At 31.2% G+C, this 18,696-nt stretch overlaps 2 protein-coding genes across 2 annotated transcripts; one reads left to right on the forward strand and one right to left on the reverse strand.

Annotated features, from left to right (window-relative positions):
* LOC104767063 (high mobility group B protein 4-like) lies at positions 1,577-2,978 on the reverse strand. The gene is made up of 8 exons (XM_010491087.2): positions 2,874-2,978; positions 2,713-2,759; positions 2,519-2,608; positions 2,368-2,425; positions 2,246-2,290; positions 2,065-2,145; positions 1,905-1,970; positions 1,577-1,815 (listed from the first exon to the last, which is right to left on the reverse strand). The coding sequence occupies exons 2-8, from the start codon at positions 2,757-2,759 to the stop codon at positions 1,798-1,800; spliced, it is 405 nt and encodes a 134-aa protein (XP_010489389.1). The 5' UTR covers positions 2,874-2,978; the 3' UTR covers positions 1,577-1,797.
* On the forward strand, positions 17,078-17,846 carry LOC104768151 (uncharacterized protein At2g29880-like). The gene is made up of 2 exons (XM_010492078.1): positions 17,078-17,203; positions 17,292-17,846. The coding sequence occupies exons 1-2, from the start codon at positions 17,078-17,080 to the stop codon at positions 17,844-17,846; spliced, it is 681 nt and encodes a 226-aa protein (XP_010490380.1).

The following is an 18,696-nucleotide window of genomic DNA, read 5'->3' on the forward strand; positions in this document are numbered from 1 at the left end:
AAATAAATATGTTTGGTCTTGTCATTTTGAATGTTATCGTTTTTTTATTTTAACAACTTATGCAAATAATGTAGTTTAGTTCGAAAACAGGTAGAATCGGGTGGTTGGATTCGAAATACACACATTTGTCAANAAAAAAAAAAAAAAAAAAAAAACTCTCGTATATAATATTCTTTACAACATAAAAAAAATGCACTAAACCCAAACTTACACAACTAAATATCTATGGGGCCGACCATAATAATATTTTGTCTTTGATCAACATCAGTTCCTAAAAGTCGCATCAGACTCACATGCAATCGAATTCTTCCTCTCCTCGCGGCTTCTTTAATCATATCACAAAAAATATGGAATAGTACTTTACTTTATATCATTTTGTTCCTTTATAGGTTGGTCCCAAATAGACTTACCTAATAAGTATCTACATAGACTTATCTATATAGATCTACTAAGAGGCACGAAAGTATATTAGAAAACCATATCGGGCTTATAATATATAGCCCAATTATTTAAGCTAGCGATCCAAAACATGTCGTACCACATTCCCCAGTCGATCAAAAGATTACGGTATACCATTGAAGCAAGGGTAGAAGGGTAGGAAACTACGACTAATGACGAGAAAATGCTCAAAGACCATCACGTCAAAGGTTTGGATGCTAATGTACTCCACAGCTAAGGAACACTTTTGAGTTATGACTGATGATGAGATCAACAGGAGTGGACAAATATACCATAAACACACAGATTCAAACACATCGAAACAAAACCAACCAAAATTTTGACTATAAATAAAATGATTTATAACATAGAAACCAAAATCAACTCGAATCCAAACAAAGCCACCATGGTTTATTAAAATTGCATATTTTTAGTTATAGGTGTTACAAAAATCAGATGAAATCGTAATGCCTACTGTATAAATTCATATTCATTACTCATTTCGAATTTTCTCAAATTGTCATTAACTATTCGTACCTATCCTATAGTAACACACTAAACTGACTCCAACTCAAAAATCAAAACGATTCAAACATAATTTACATTAAACAAAAGAAAACCAAACCAATTTTGAGAAAATAAAGACCAAAAACAAACAAAACCACAAATCACACTGACTCTTCTAGACTCTAGTGTTCAAAAGGAAGATCCAAACAATAAAAATGGAATTCAGAGATTTTCTAAATATATTATAAGAATTTGAAAGGAAAATTCAGGAAATTTCTTCAAAGTTATGATATAGTATGATACTCATTCTAACAAGCAGCGATTTACCACACAAGAAATAAACATGAATAATAGACTCCAACATAATGCCAAAAGCTCAAAAGCAAACAGACAGACAGATAGATTGTATCATGGCGTACGATCCAATCCAGCAAAGAAGATTCTGTCCCAATCAAAAGTTGGATCAAATATTCCCTTGGAAAAAGCCAGATAAGTAGGAGCTTTCCACAGTCATAATAAGAGTCAAATACCACAAGATGACAAAATCAGAGACGAGTAGAAACAGAAGTCAACAATAGGTATAATAGGTAGATATAAAGCTGAAACTAAATAACCAATACCACACATGAAAAGTTGAAACACATATGAATCCTAGTGAACAGGAAAAGGGGGAAAATATAGCATTCAAGTGATATTATCCCTAACCACTGGCCTAAAAAGCACATAGCAGTAGCAAATGAGGTTCAATATCACAAACACAAAGCATAAACATAGTTTTAGTTTTTTCGTCCATAATCTAAGAAAGTTTACAATCTCAAATCTGAGTCAAGTCAATGGCAAGACCTAGAAGCCTCAATCATCATCCTCCTCCTGCAAAGCAAAGATCCAAAGAGAACACAATGTCACACATCAAAATACATATATCAAAACAATAGTAGTTAAAAGTCTCAGTAAAAAACCTCTTCGCTCCCTGCTTCATCCACTTCAGACTTGTCATCCTCTTCACCTCTATTGGTTCCACTAGCCTAAACAATAATCACACAATAATAAAACTACTTAGCAACCATAAGAAACAACAGTCTCTCCACAAAGTGAAAGCTATCAATGACAAATTCATACCAGTTTCATGTTGTACTGTTGCATAGTCTTGAGATACTCAGTCTTCCTGCTCTCAGCCTTAGCGACGTAAGGCGCTTTATCCTGTATTACAGATTGAACCAACCACAAAGTTCAAAACACAGATCCAACAAAAAAAACCTAATTCTACAAATCAAGCATTACAGTAGCCACAACTACTCACTTCCTCAGTCATAGACTTCCATCTAGCCCCAGCCGCCTTACCAACCTAATATATGCACAAAAACTAGGTTTAAGATTACAGATCTGAGAACATTTCCAGAAATCACGGAGAAATATACTTACAGTAGCGACAGATTTGTTATTAGGATTCGCTTGGTTGAACTCTTTTCGGAAATCCTCACTTAGATCAATAACAAAGAATCAGTTGATAAAATTCAAATCAATTCGAAAAAAAATCAAAAATTGGAAGGAGGAGATTCGTGAGATTACTTACAGGAAGACGAAGAAAGCACTTGGAGGTCTCTTAGGCTGATTTGGATCCTTCTTAGTCTTCTTCCCAGGCTTCCTTCCTCTGGTTTTGAGTCTACGAAATCGAAAAGAAAAACGAGAAAATCAGAAATCTGAAGATCTGAATCTCAGATGTAACAGAGGAAACGACGAAAGAGTATGAGAACGAAAAAAAAACACCTCTGATCAGTGCTCGTAGATTCAGCTTTGGATTCGCCGCCTTTCATCTGCGAAGGAAGAGAGAAAAATAAAAAAAAACGAAGAAGAATCGTTAGAAGTGAGTTTGGGACTGAGTTTGGGCGAAACGGTAGGAGCGAGTTTTTTTTTTTTTTTTTTTTTACCTTTAGGGTTCTTTTTTCTTTTTTTGTTTGACGAAGAGAGAAGAGAGAGCGTATGAGACTAGTGTTGAGTAATAGGGTTTTTGTTTTTATTTGCTGGGGCTTTTATGATGATAATAATATTTTTTCTTTTTTATTGTAAAAACTAAAAAGAGATTGAAAATTTTGCACAGTGGCGGGATTTTTTTCGTGGAAGAGCGGAAATAATTCGACACGTAATGGGGGAGAAGGAAGAGCAACGGACGGGAATAATGGATTGGTGCTCTCTTCGAATCTTGACCGTTCATATTACACGTGTACTTTGAGTTTTGCAGATCTCATCTCTTTTCAAGTACATTTATTTATAAAAAGACTTTGTTTGACCAAATAAGATTTTAAAAAAACAATCTTAAAATGATTTGGTAATTTAAAGCTTAAAATCTAAAAATTCACATTGGTTCCAGATTATATAAAATTTCGAGGTATTTCTAATAAAAGAAATCAAACAAAAAATATATTAATATATCAATTTTAATTGACAAAAGCTTGACAATGACCTGTTTTCTTCGGTAGATTATCGCCAAAAGCTGAATTGTAAATTGGAGCAAGTAAAAAATAAAAAATGGTTACTCATGTAATTTTGTGATTGCCAAAGATACTTTTTATAGTGGCATTAGTAATTCTTGGCATTTTTGTTTAAATGTTTTCAATTTGTCATTTTCTTATATCTCAAAACACAGTTTTACACGTTATATTTGAGTTTATTTGGTTCTATTCTTTTCTAGGATATAGTATTTGTTATTAAGTAGTATATATTTTGTGAAACCATTTTCCCTAATATTTAGTTTTAACTTTTAAGTGAATAAATATGACAAATCTAAAAAAAATTGAAGCATAATGGCAAATCTAGGCCTGGGCACAAAATCCAAATCCGAAAATCCGAACCGAATCCGAACCGAAAAAATCGGATTAAAACCGAATCAAAACCGAAGATATATCCGATCGGATTTTGCTTCCATTATTTGTGGATATCGGATAATATCCGATCCGAACCGATATCCAATAGATATCTACATAAATCCGAAAATATATGAACAATTGATATCCCGAAGAATATTGCCTGTATCTTTCCACTTCCCAAATCTCGATTGTGCGCAGTTAAGATAAAAACCCTAAATTTCAATCTGGCATCCCAAATCCCACTCTCGGCTAAGTTCCTCCATCACAGACCAGAAATTGATATCGGGTATGCTCTGAATTCTGAACTTTAATTTTTTTTAACTGTGATGTTTCTTTTTCATTAGTTTCAAAATCGATTGCTATTGTCTACTTTGTAGCTCATGGTTTAATTATATTCATATACCAAATCTGAGAGTAGAGTTGTTTGTGATTTTAAAACAAATCTCTTTATTGATTTGAAATTTGTATTGCTTTTCTTGGAAAATCAATCGCTTCTGGTGTTGGGTTGTTTGGTTATTTATGTTTAGAAACGTGAAACAAAAAAAAATCATGCTTGTGCTTTTTATCAGAGGTCTCTGTTTCTTATGAAAACTTGATAAAATTTGATATTTAATATCTTGTTGGGATTTTTGAATGTTAAAACCAAACAGAACACACTTGTCCCAAGTATATGACATGTTAATGTCTCCTTGCTCAGCAGAATAAATAACTTCATGGATCTGAAACTCATATTGCTTTTTCAACAACAACAAAAAAATTCGTTAAGCTTTGGTTGGAAGATCAATTGCTGGTGTTGTTAGCCTTTCAGATCATAGTTATGTGACTAGTTCCAATTAGTAATGATTTGTATAATTGTAGGAACGTACATTTACTTTGTAGCTCTTATCGTCATTTTAATAGCTCTTGTCGTCAATGTAGGAACATGTATTTTAGAGGAGCTCTTGTCGTCATTTTATTAGATATTCTTTTTCTTCTTAATAAACAGAATTTGCATACTCTCTTCTCTTTGTATTACATGTTCGTAAGAGATATTCAATTTTCAATAGTCTCTCATGTTTCTGAATGATTCCAGCTAAAGTAAAGAAAAAATTCATATATAATTGAACGTGAATGTGCTTCTTCTTGTTTTTATTTGTTATTAGCCTCTTTTAATATACGTTGGTGTGTTCTTAACTTCTTCTCTTCTTTTGTTTAGATGGATTCCTCGTCATTTCCACACAACAATGATGGAAATGAATTTTCAGACCAAGATAACCAAGATATGTCGAAAAGTGGAAAGAAAAGGAAGGATGTTCCGGGTTCAGGTGGAACTACATCTCAGCCAAATAAGAAGCGCAATACAAGATCCTTTGTATGGGAACATTACACGATAAGAGAGGATAAGGTAAACAAATGCAAGTGCAACTACTGTCACAAAACTTACGGATGTGCTCCATCTGCAGGAACTTCTAACTTGAAGAATCATTTGGCAATCTGCAAGCACTATATAGCATGGTGTCAGAAGCAAACTCAGACTGTGATTAATAATCATGGAAAACTGTAGGATGGGAAAGTTACAGAGGAAGTCTTCAGAGAGGCTACAAACGAGATGCTTGTGCTAGCAGAATTACCACTTGCATTCATTGAAAGCATTGCTTGGAAGCATTTTTGCAACAAAGTAAACCTCTACAAGCCACATTCTAGAAGAACAGCTACTCGAGACATAGTTAAAATGTATGTGGAAATGAAAGCATCTCTGAAGACTTGGATTGCTGCTAGCAAGCCTAGAGTCTCTTTGACAACTGACATATGGGTTGCTAAAGCTACAGGTGCTAGTTACATGGTGGTTACAGCACACTTTATTGATGCGTCTTGGCGATTAAGGAAGCTAATTATTGGGTTTAAGTACATCACAAATCACAAAGGAAGAACAATATCAAGGGTTCTTCTTAAGTGTTTGGCAGATTGGGGTATAAACAAGATCTTCACGATCACAGTTGACAATGCAACTGCAAACACTTGTGCTTTAAAAAAGTTTCAGGATGAATTCAGCTTAAGGAATAAAGAAGTTTCAGGTGTTGTGCTCACATTATCAATTTGATTGTCAAGGACGGTTTGGTTGAATCGAGTGATAATGTGGCAGCCATACGCAATGCAGTGCAATATGTGAGGTCTTCAACTTCAAGATGTGATTCATTTGAACAGAAAGTTGTCTCAGGCAAGATGACTAGAGGAAGTTTACCGTTGGACATCAAAACAAGGTGGAATTCTACATACTTAATGTTGTCAAGAGCCATTAAGTTTAGATTAGCATTTGATAAAATGGAAGTTGAGGATAAGTTATACAATGACTACTTCAATGAAGTAGAAAATGGGGGAAAAAAGTAGGTCCGCCTACAAGGACAGATTGGAATGCTGTAGAGAGGTTAGTTAAATTTCTAATCATATTCTACAACTCTACCTTGGTTGTGTCTGCTTTATCTTCAGTTGCTTCTTACAAGACCTATGGTGAGATAGTGACTATAGGAAAGGCTTTGGTGTCGTTAAGCAATAGTATAGATTCAGATTTGTCCAAAAAAGCTGATGGTATGCTAGAAAAATTTGATAAGTACTGGGGTGGAATGAAGAACATTAATAAATTTCTTATAGTTGCTAGTGTCTTTGATCCAAGGAAAAAAATGCAGTTTGCTAAGATGTGCTTTGAAAAGCTTTATGGGAAAGATTCTTTAGATGCTAAAGAGATGTGTGATTCGGTCACCACTGTTTTGATATCTCTCTTTAAGGAGTATAGTGCTCGTAAGAATGTATCAAGTTCTCCATCATCACAATTCACTCAACCGACTTTTGGTAGCCAAGATCATGTTGCAAGAAGTGATTTCACTGATACAATGTCTGATAGTATGGAGTATGAAAGGATGGATTTTGCTTATAATGAGTTGGTTGACGAAGGTGTTAGTGATGGTAAGGATGAGTTGGATTCATATTTGAAACAAAAAGTGGAAAATCCTAAAACTTTCATCGGATCAGAGTGGGATGTATTGTCTTGGTGGAAGCTCAATAGTGGTAGGTATCCTATTTTGTCAGAAATAGCTAGGGATGTTCTTGCAATACAAGTGTCATCAGTTGCATCTGAAAGTGCTTTTAGCACTAGTGGTCGGGTCATAGAGCCACATCGGAGCTGTTTAACACATTATATGGTTGAAGTGTTAATGTGCACAGAGCAATGGATGAAGAATGTTAATCAGTTTGGTGACATATCAATTGTTACAAATGCAGAATTGCTTGCAGAGATTGAACTACTTGATAAACTTGAAAAAGGTATTTTCATTCTCTCTACTTTATATCAATTTCTTCTTAATAGTTTTAATTGTTAACAGTCTCTTGTTTTTGTTGTTTGTCAGAGTTTGAAAGTCCAGCAGACATGAATTAGAAGACTTGTAATCGTAAACTCATTACTTGGTTATAAGGTAGATTGTTTTAAACTTGATGTTTAATTTTTTGTCCTTCATAATTTAAGCCACTAAAGATATTATGACTCACAAGAATTTATGTATGTTGTTGTATTAGGGATTTAAAGACATGAAGCTTATGCGGCTAGGAGAAGTTTGAGTTTGCTGCTATGGTCTGAAATTTTTTTGAACCACGTTCAATTTGATTTAGGATGTTATTTAATTTTGCTATTTCTTTATTCTTTAGGATGGTATGGTTTACTTTGGTTTTGAATTTTTTTTCATTGAGTCTTCACTTTGGATTTTAGTATGTCAGATTTTTATCTATTGGTATGGTTTGATTTAAGTTTGAACTTAGAGCTTGTCATTTGCTTCATTTATATTGTTTTTTATTTTATTGGCTCGGTTAGTATGGTAATTTGGGTATAATCAGATTTAAAAAATATCTGAACCGATCCGGAATCCAAATAATCCGAACCGAAACCGATCCGAATTTTATAAATACCCATATGGATGTTAAAGTCAATATCCAAAAAATCCGAAATCCAAAAAATCCAAACCGAATCCGATTCGATATCTGAACGCCCAGGCCTAGGCAAATCCAAAAATTGCTGAACCAAAAATAGCATATTCAATAATAATTCTAAAAATGTATAATTTCTGGAAGTTGCATACGAACGAAATTCACATAACATGTAACATATAACATATTAACACAATGCATAAGAGAAGATAATTTAGTCTATGTATCTTTGAAATTGATTGGGTTCTTAATTTATGATAACCTTGTCTCTGATTTTTTTTTTTTTTGAACAAACCCTTTGAAAAAATTTGAGTATTTTGGATTTGTTCTACATGATTACGAGGCCATAAAGTTTGCAAATGGGGAAGCTTCAAATGTCCCTGAGTTTGCTTTGGCTTTGAAGCACGAAGCATCCAAGTATGAAGCATCCATCCTTAATGAGACCTTTAAGGTAAAATCAATCGTAGCTACCTTCGAGAGAGATAGGATTACATTTAAAATTAAAAGTGCACTCTCCAGCTCAAAAGATGTTGAGGTGTTTATCCTTCAGAGTTTTTACTTCAAGAGAATCATGTACCCAGACAAGCTGCCAATAAACGACTTAGATGGTATGAAAGGTTTTGGGCTAGGTATCATACCTCTAGGAATTCCAAACCCAAAGGCTTGTTAATGTTACCTTGTCTCTGATAACCTTATTTTTATAAGTGAATTTTGATGTGTTTATCATGAGTGAGTTATTTGTTTGGAACGGTTAACTTAATCATCTTTAAGATTCTTGATTTTCGTTTATTAGTCTTTTTCATCCAAATGTATTTGGCTTGGAAGATGGATTTTAAAATGCAAATGATTAGATGATCTTGTCTCCATTTCTTTGTCATTGAATTGGTTTTTAATATGTGATGATTATGTCTTTTGAAATCCTTGGTTTTAAAACTGATTTTTTTCTGTTTTTATCGCCGATAAGTTATTGGTTTGGATCTGTTAGACTTAATAATTTTTAACGTTCTTGGTTTGCACTAAAAAAAAAATTGATTCAATTTAAAAGATTTGTTTGACCAAAAAATAAGTTTTAAAAACATATTTTAATGATTTGCTTTAAAAATATGATAATTTAAAGGTTAAAATATAAAAATTCACATTGTTTCAAATAAAATAAAAGCTCGAGGTATTTTGTTTTCAAATCAACTATTTTTACAAACCATATATGTATATATATATATATATTTTTATTATTATTATTTTTAATTGATGAAAGCTTGATTGTTTCTTCCGGTCGATTATGATCAAAAGTTGAATTGTGAGTAAAGAAAAAATAAAAGTGAAATGGTTACAAAAAGTAAAAGTGAATTTGCAATTGATGTGAAGTGCTTATAAAAGTGAAATTGTTAGTTATTATATTAATTAAAATACAATAGTATTTTTCTTAATATGCCACATCAAAGCTGATTAAAGTTCTAACAACATTGCTTAAATAAGTATATATGGATATTTAAAAATACAAGCAATGTTGTATCTTAGTTTTAAAATATATTTGTCATTATTAAACAATTTAGATATGCAAATATTTAATCTTATTTTTATTAATAAAATTATGTTTTATAATTGTTCTAAATAGTTTGTTATTGTTTCCTAAGATTTCTGAAACAATAAATAAAATCTGTTAAATAATTTATTATATAATTTCAAAAATATTGTTTGTTATTTTATAAACCAGTATAAGTTTGAGAATTTGTTAGAAATACCTTTTTTGGATACCCTTTAAAAAATCCTATTTTCTTGAGCATTTTTATTTTTACCCTCTTTTACACAATTACAATATGTTAAATTGATTTTTAGAACTTTTTTTAAGGTTTGGGTTCTCTATTTTACATTTATTTTATAGTTTTGAGGGATTAGAGTTTAGTATTTAGAGTTTAGAACTTATAATTTAATTGTTTTATTCATAGAAAAAGGGTATTTTTGAAAATCCCCTTATAAATATTTCTTTTATTAGTTATTAAATTAATTAAAATGTTATGTCAACTTTTTGTAATATGCCACATGGTAGTAGGCTTAAACTTTAACTCAAATCTATTCAAATTATAATGCAAACTAGTATTCAACCCGTACTATAAGGAAACCTCACTTACTTAGTTACTTTTTGTATTAAGTTTGTATGTTGTATATGTATAATGTGTTAGTAGTTCCTTTATTTTTCTGATCATCTATAGTAAGGTGTAATACGTCATCTTTTTATTACATGGAACTAAATAATTAAAGATAGCTCATGACTGATGTAATAAGATTATCACAGTTCACAAAGTGCGGATAAATACGTCTCTAGCTAGAAACATATGAACGTGTCAACTCAATGTGAAGACGGTGAAAGTTGACACGGACTAAATATAATTTATGTGTCATGACTTGAGCTTTTTGTTGTGTAGAGAAGATTGAAGCTTTATGTTGTGTTAAAAAAATTGAAGGCTTTTCCTTCGGCGTAATACCCATGTGATTTTTCTTCAGCTTCCTTTAATGCTTCTTCGTTTAGCATTCTTATTTGTAATTTGTCTGCTTCTTAATGCTTCACTTTTGTATCTCAGTGTACCAACTTGGTTCAGTTCGTTGCATGTTCTGAAAAAATAGATCAATAAAAGGCGCTAGATCATCAGAAATAGACCATGATGAAGATAATTAATACATGGTTTGGCAAGAGCCGGGCAAACTTGTGATTATCACAACTCAACAACAAAAATAATATCTTTGTATTCTTCTTTTAACTTAAAAAGGACAATAAGAGGAAGATGTTAAGAAAATCAATGAGGTTAATTACAAAAAGAAGACATACGAAGGACTAATAATGTTGATTAAAGTCTAAAGCTTTCGAAAATCTAGGTTAACTCAAAAAATCAAAGTCCGGAATATGTGTAACACTAACGACTAAAAGACATTAATTTTCAGTAAGAAGAAGATGCAGTAAGAAATGATGATTACCATTAATTTACAGAGAAATGAGAATCTCATAGCTCTTTGTTGTTGTGTTTTATGGTTCCCAACAACCTGGAAAATAAACTGTTATAATTCATCGTGAAAGACTCAAAATTAGCAGAGATCGACATGTTTGCCATTAATTTGTACACTAACCTTAGGCTGAGATTTGGATAGAATATATATATTTAACGTTAAGGGCTCAAATGGTTAGAGAGATTAGTCATTAGTCAAAAGTCAAAACCGAGATTTATATGTCCTCTGTAATTCGCCTTCATCATAGAGTGAGGTGATCATATCTTCTTTCATTTCTCGTTCTAATTAGAGGTTTTTGGTTTTCCAAGTTCCAATTGATTCTAGATTTCGGTAGTTTAGACAAATAAACGAACTAATCTGCTCCGACCTCTCTCTCTCTCATCCTTTGCATCTCCAAAGATTTTCTATCCTAGCAGTTATCCTCTTTTGATTGGACGGAGCAGATCGAGCATCAACACACGTGACACAACCTGGAACAACGGCAAACGCCGGCAACAAAACCACAACTTTGGTGCGATATTCTTTTGGTGGATGAGATTTCTGCTAGGTTTTAATGCTTCATGGTTGCTAACATAGTGGGAACAAAGTAGAAAAATTAGAAGAATTGAAATCTTTTTAATTCTACTAAAATGTTGAAAAATATAATTAAAAGAAGAATTAAAGAGAAAGACTTGAAAGTCTTTTACACTCTAGAAAATCTGCTATTTATGTCTTTAATTCCATTCAATCAGATTCTATTAAATTCTCTCATCCAATACCCCCTCCTAATTTAACAGCCGTATGAGTCCAACCTATAAAAAAAAATTAGCAAATTGTCAAAGAAAGCAAATAGTAAGGGAAATATATGAACTCATCTAGGAAAAGAAGATAGCGAAGAAAAAACTTCTCCTAGTTGTTCGAATAAACCATGCGATTCACAAAACAGAGGAAGGAATGAAGTGAGATAGGAAAGAACAAACAATACATAAGAAAGAAAGAAAATGTTAGAACAAATAGAGTTTTCGTGAGTTTAATTAGAAAATTAAACAGTTTAAATTTTGAAATCATGGTTTCATTGTGAACGTAGTGATCGTGTGAGAAAATCTAGGAAATCAAGTAGAAGATGTAAAAACTGCTTTGAAGTCGTTAATTTTACGATTGCATTATTATTATTATTATTATTATTATTATTATTATTATTATTATTATGATTGAATTATTTTGTTTTTAGTTAATTAATTTCAAAAGAAAAAATGATTAGGCACAAGTTGATTGACCAAGTGACTTGTGCTTAATAGTATAAAATATTTTAAAATTCGAAAACAAATAACTAAAGCCAGATTTGTAATGGGCCCTATTTATAATCATTGATTGAGACTCATTTTCTCATTATTGATATAACTTTATCTCATGTGTGTTAGTCAAAGTCAAAAACATTACTAACTATTCTTAGATTTAACAAAAAAAAGGTTTAGATTTAACTTTAAGTAATGAAAAAATGAAATTATGGTTGAAAGTTTCCAACATTACTCATGTTATTATTTCTCATCAACCAATCTACCAAAACAAAATTCATTCACACAATGACACAATACAAAAACAATGATGAAATGACGAAGAAAAAAACTAGTTAAGACCTAAACAAGTTAGGACCACAAGTTATGTGGACGATATCGTGTACTTCTCTGGAGATTTTTTTTTTGTCAAACCACTTTCATTCATTAATCAAAAGGCAAATTTCTTATAACAAAGCTTAGAATGCTTTGAGCCAAATTCTTGAAGGAGTTTTCGTATATGTGAGATCAAGATTGTCGATAGCTCTTCCATCGACAAGCCAACGGATGAGGAGATTGCCACTGTCATCAAACTGGTTGGCGTTAATAAAGGAGTCAAAGCTGAACTTCTCTCCGGTTTGAGGAAGCCTACACAAAGTGGTAGGTTGACAAGTTTTCGAGCAAGGTTTGTGGAGCTCTAGGGCTTAAAAGATGTTTGTTAGAGTTGCCATAGCGTACAGATTGACCTTGACTAAACCAATGTTATTCAACCCCTTTTCTGGAGATCTATGAGGATGTTTATGACTACAATGACATATATAACATAATGGTCTAATATGGGATTTTCGAATTTATTTTTAAGATAATAAACTATTAGAATTGTGATTCCGCAAATGTGTTTGTTGCAACACTAGAAACTTCAATAAAGAAGAGGGTCGTGATCTCGTTCTAATAAATATACTAGGATCGGACCCGCGCTACAGTGCGGAAGAATATTTATTGATATATATATATATACAGTCTTAATACATTTGGATATGCTATATTTATTTTGCAGTAGATTACAATAAATCATATATGTGTGTAATGAGTTCAGATTGATAATTCATTTTGACTATTTTATTAGTAGAAATAGGAATATACATAAAATATTATCAAAATATTCCGTTTGTAAAAGTTACATACTCATAATGTATCATGTGACAAACCATAATAATTTTATCCAAAAATTCTAATCTATTTTATCATTTACTCAAATTTAGCAAAACAATTTATCATTTACTCAAATTTATCTAAATTGAAATTTAGCAAAACATTATAGTCAAAAATTTATCATTAATTCTTTTTAAAAAGATCAAAAACATATTTCTTGAACTACAAATTAAATAAATAAAACCCTAAACTAATAATCCCACCATTTTTATTATATCATAATTATCTATTCTTTTGTTTAGAATTTTCTCTAAACTTTGGTTTTATTTTTTATGTTGATGAGTTTTGCTTAAGTTAGATCTTTAATTAAATTACATATAAATAAATCTATACTGCTAGGAGTGATATTAGATTTATTTTTTAATAGCTTGTTAGAGAAGAACTTTTTATAGAAAATTTAAATCCCTACAATAGAGGTTACGAATAAAAAAAAAATTAAAATTTCCAATAATAACAATCGGAATATTGATATACTTACTAACTTCTTAATTGTTTTTGAAAGTAGATTAATAATTTACTTAAACAAACTTATAGAATATAATCTAAGTAATTATAGTGATTTTGTATTAATAGTGAGTAGAATGATTAAGGAATATTGTATGTATAATATTCAGTTCAAATTTTTGATTTTATTTGTTGTTTACAAAAATATGTAGAAATAATTATTTACTCACGATCGGAATAAGAAAAATTGATTAATTAATATTATGGAATTTTCTAAATATTTAGGATCTTTAGTTACATGTTGCTTCACAAAAAATAGTAATTGACAAGATGTAAGAAAAAAAAATCTTATAAATTCGAAAAATAAGTTTTGATATTATAAGTATATGATTTCATTATTGTTACATTGTAATTAACATAAGTAAAAGCAAAATGATAAAACTCTATGTTCACATATAAAATCATTGATTTGGTTTTAACAAATTAAAATATATACATATATATATATATATATATATATTTTCAAAAAATTTAAATAGATTTAAGCAACCTATTAGTTGCAGAAAACAAAACAATATATTTACAAAATGTAAAATCATTCATTTGTTAAGTCAAATTATGTATATACCTGATTCACATAAGAATAAAGTAATTTGATAATTTTCGTTATGCTTCATATGTCCTGAAAACAATTAAAAAAATAAATCAAATTCATAATTGAGCTTGATAGTCGTAATCAGCATCATATTTAGAACATATGAGTTTGATATGTTTCTGTAAAATATAAAAATTAAAAACATTAATATATATCGTATTGTATAAAAGAACATGAATATGGTAAATGGAAAATCATAAATAAATAAAAACATTAGAAAAACATAGAAAAGTTGGAATGAAATGATGCTTTGTTCAACAAATGTATGACTTTATATAGTGAGGAATGGGACTCGATTTTTAGGGTTAGTAAATTGAAGTCTTTTTGAATAATTTTTTTTAGCTTGTAGAAAAATTTAAGTGATTTCGTAATAAGTATATGGATATCCTTAGAATATTAATGGTAATAACGGATTTTAAGGTTATTACTTAAACTAACTGATTGAATATACTCTTTGTAACCGATATTGTATTAATATTTGATTAGAATGATTAAGAATTACAAATATAGTTATAACAAAAAAAATCTTTTTTGTAATTTCGTAATAATTTTTTAAAAAACTTTCCTAACTAAAAAAAAAATTGGAGACTAAAAATTAGGATCAGTTTGGCGAAAAGATATTGGGTACAGATATGATATCTTCAAAACTAAATATTTTTTCGAAATATTGTTTCTGATATAATTATACTTCTATAAATAAAAATACACCATTGGTAATAGTATCGATTTATGATTTATATGACATTAATTTTGATAGTTTCCTAAATTAGAGGAATAATAAATATTCGATCAATGACTTTTTTTTTTGTTAGAGAACCATAGTTACAGATTGCATCATTATAGCTAAGAGGGGGGTATTGAACTTGTATTTTAGAACGTTTTAGAGGATTTTTAAAATCACTTGTTATTCAATTAATGATTTTTAATAATCTTCTAAAATTCTATGTTATTCAACTTGGAATCTATATAAAATCAATTAAAATAATATACAATCTCTTGTTATTCAATCAATGATTTATAAAACTTATTTAAAATCTACTGTTATTCAAAATATCACAACTTTTTAAAAAAATGCTACTTTGAATGATTCTACAAAACTTTTGTTTATTTTTTAGTTGAAAAATATGAATACCAAAATCATATGTTAGGAGGTGGAATTTCGGAGGATTTCTATAAAAAAAAAAAAACAGTCAACACAACCCAACCCAACCCAACCCAACCGAGAAAATCATATGTCCCCGGTGAAGCATCGTCTCTTTCTCTCTCTCAAAACCTTAACTTCTCCTCTCCGATCCTCTGTACAATCCTTCGAATCCTCTCTCTCTAGATTAACAGCTGGAGCAAGACCAGATATTGGCAGATCGCCCAAGCTTGTCATAGCAAATCATACACTCAATAGAAGATATCGACTCTGAGAACAGCCTCCGTAGCGAGATTAAGAAGAAGGTTCTCTCTCTCTTCCTTCAATAGAAGATATATACTCAATAGAAGATATACACTCAATAGAAGGTTTTTTTTTTAAATCAAATAATGGAATTTGGATCATTATTCATGCCTTTTGATAGATTTGGAGCGACGAGATGGAATCTCGGAAGAAATCGGTTCTTGACAACACTTCTCCAATGATTTGGAAGACTGCTTCTGGTATAATTTTGATCATCTTTTTTAATGTGTGGTTAGGAATTATTTGATTTTTTTTATACTTCTGCATTTTTTTCAGATTATACTTCTGCATTTTTTTCAGATTATACTTCTGCATTTTAGTTTCGAATATGTTGAATTTGATGTGGTATTGAGTGTTCTATTGTCGTTCTAGTGTGATTTTAGCAACATTGTTCCGGTGTTTAGCAATTAGCATAAGACTAGTGTGATTTTAGCAACATTTGAATTTGTCTAGGGTCTTGGTATAGGCATTGGTCGAGTGTTAGAGACTTTGCTCATTGGTCAAGTGTCTTCTATGGTGTAGTTATTTGTGAATTGAGTTAAGAAATAGACAACTGGTTTGAATACTGGTATTGTGTCTATGGATGTGTCTGCAGTATAGTGGAGAGCATAGGGGAAGGCGTAATGAGTTTGAGAAAGGGGATCACACGTGAGAAAGGAGATCATTTTGTTTTTGTACTGCAATTTGACGGTGGATCATGGTTTATGGGCTGTTCTTTTTGAGTATATGGGCTTTTTATGTTGTTTTCTTATTAGGGTTAAATTATTGGTGCATATATATATCTCGATCTGTAGGTTTTCTTCTGCCCTGCACAATTACTATCATCATACTTGAAGTTCATCTCCGTTTCTGTCAAGGTGAGTTTTTCCTACTGAATTACTTTAATTGTTGTATTTCCACGTTTTGTATCATGAAAGATATAAGAGAACATGGTGATAGCTAGTAGATACCATTGAAAGCAATTTGAAAGCTAGTTTAGCTTAGAAACGTATTGACGGCCATTTAATAATAATACTTGTTAAGATCTGGGGTGTAGCATAACTAATATAAATGTCTTTGGTTTTTTTTTGTATTGTGTGGCCATAGTACCATGGAAAATTCACAGGTAGTGGAAAAAAATAAAAATCCATATAATCATTGGTTAGAACCTGAAAGCAAGATGTTAGTGCAGCTGCTAGTTGATGCAATCAACGATGGTTATCGTGATGCTAGTGGCAAGTTCAGCAAATTAACTGTGGAGACAAGAGTATTAGCAACTCTAAACAAAAATCTTGGTATTAAAAAAACTTATAAGGAGTATACAAATAGGATGAAGGTTTTGAGGGGTAGGTACAACGGCTTGGCAGAACTTTTCCGTTTCAGCTCTGGTTTTGGATGGGATCCTGAAACAAAGAAATTCACAGCTAGAGATGAAGTATGGGATGACTATTTGAAGGTAAGAAACTTTATAGTATACAGTTTGTGAATATAGTAGTGTTTCTTATGTACCAAAATTACTAAAATGGTTTTTATGTTTTGAATAGGCTCATACAAATAAAAATCATCTGCGTGATGAAACATTTGAAGATTTCGGAGATTTACACCTGATATTTTCAACAAATGTTGCAACTGGCAAAAATGCCATGGGATTAGGTGATGCCATTGATGAAGATGCATATCAAGAAGATACATCTGTTCAAGTTGAGGATGATGAAGAGGAAAGAGCCTACGAAGATACATCTGTTCAAGAAGTTTTCGCTTCATTAGAGAAAAGAAGAGGGGGAAAGCTACCTCATAGAAAGAAAGCTAGAACTGCTGCACTTAATTCAACCAATGCTTCTAATGAAGTGAACACAGAAATTAGTCACCAGATTTTTGACATGATACAGAAAAGGTGGGAAAAGGAATCCGAAGAAAAAGAAGCTGAGGATAAGGCTAATAATGTGTGGGAAGCTATCAAAGAAATTCCTGATTTGGAGGAAGATTTGCGTTACGAAGCCATGACACTCATTCACAGCTTAGGGATGAAATATGGGTTCGTTAATATGTCGATAGCAGATCGCAAGGGATGGATCATACAAAACCTTCGTAAACCATGAAAAGGAAGTTGAATGCATGGACTGAAAATGGTTTTCTTTTTCGATAATATACTTGTTCGTTTTCATTTTAGTAATACATGATGAGCTTTTCTTTATTCTTTTTATTTATTTAACACTGGTCTTGGTTATTTCTTTCATTTTACATATAAATCAGATTATAAATCATGTTTTGTGCTACGTACTAGTACTAAAAAATGTATACACGTTTATGATATGTCAAAATAAGATTATACATGTTTTGTGTATACATGTTGCATATTTTCATGTTAGTTGTAAGATTTGTTTTTGCCGGGTAAAATATAGATTTTTAGGACATAGTGGCGGGCAAAAAACATTAGAGGTAGGGTTAATATATATTTGCTGCTCACCCTCATTTGTTTTATTTCCACACACCAGCCGTCAGTTTCTCCTTGTAAGTTCCAAATTTTCTCATTGTTCTATGCTTTTGTATCGTTTCGTTTACGATTATGTGACTATATTATGCTTATCGTTCAGTTATCTCTATATTATGCTTATCGTTCATTTTTTTTTCTCTCTTGATGATTAGGAGCTGTTTGTTATGATTTATAGCTATGTTATTTTTTTGTGTGTAGGATTTCAACAATGGATCGCATTGTTCAAGAAAGTGAAGAGATAGAATCTAGAAGAAAAAGAAAAAGAATGAGAAATTTCAAGTTAGATGTTGATATTATGTTATTGGTTTTGTCAGCGAGAACTCGATATTTCGTACCGCAGATACCACGCCAGATTAGAAAATCAGCAACAACACTTGGACATGAGTATATACTGAAGGCGTTGGCTGAAACTAAAGAGCGTGAGCATTTTCGAGAGCTATATCGTATGTACCCAG

This window comes from Camelina sativa, chromosome 19 (genome assembly GCF_000633955.1).
Source record: "Camelina sativa cultivar DH55 chromosome 19, Cs, whole genome shotgun sequence".
NCBI classification, from domain to species: Eukaryota; Viridiplantae; Streptophyta; class Magnoliopsida; order Brassicales; family Brassicaceae; genus Camelina; species Camelina sativa.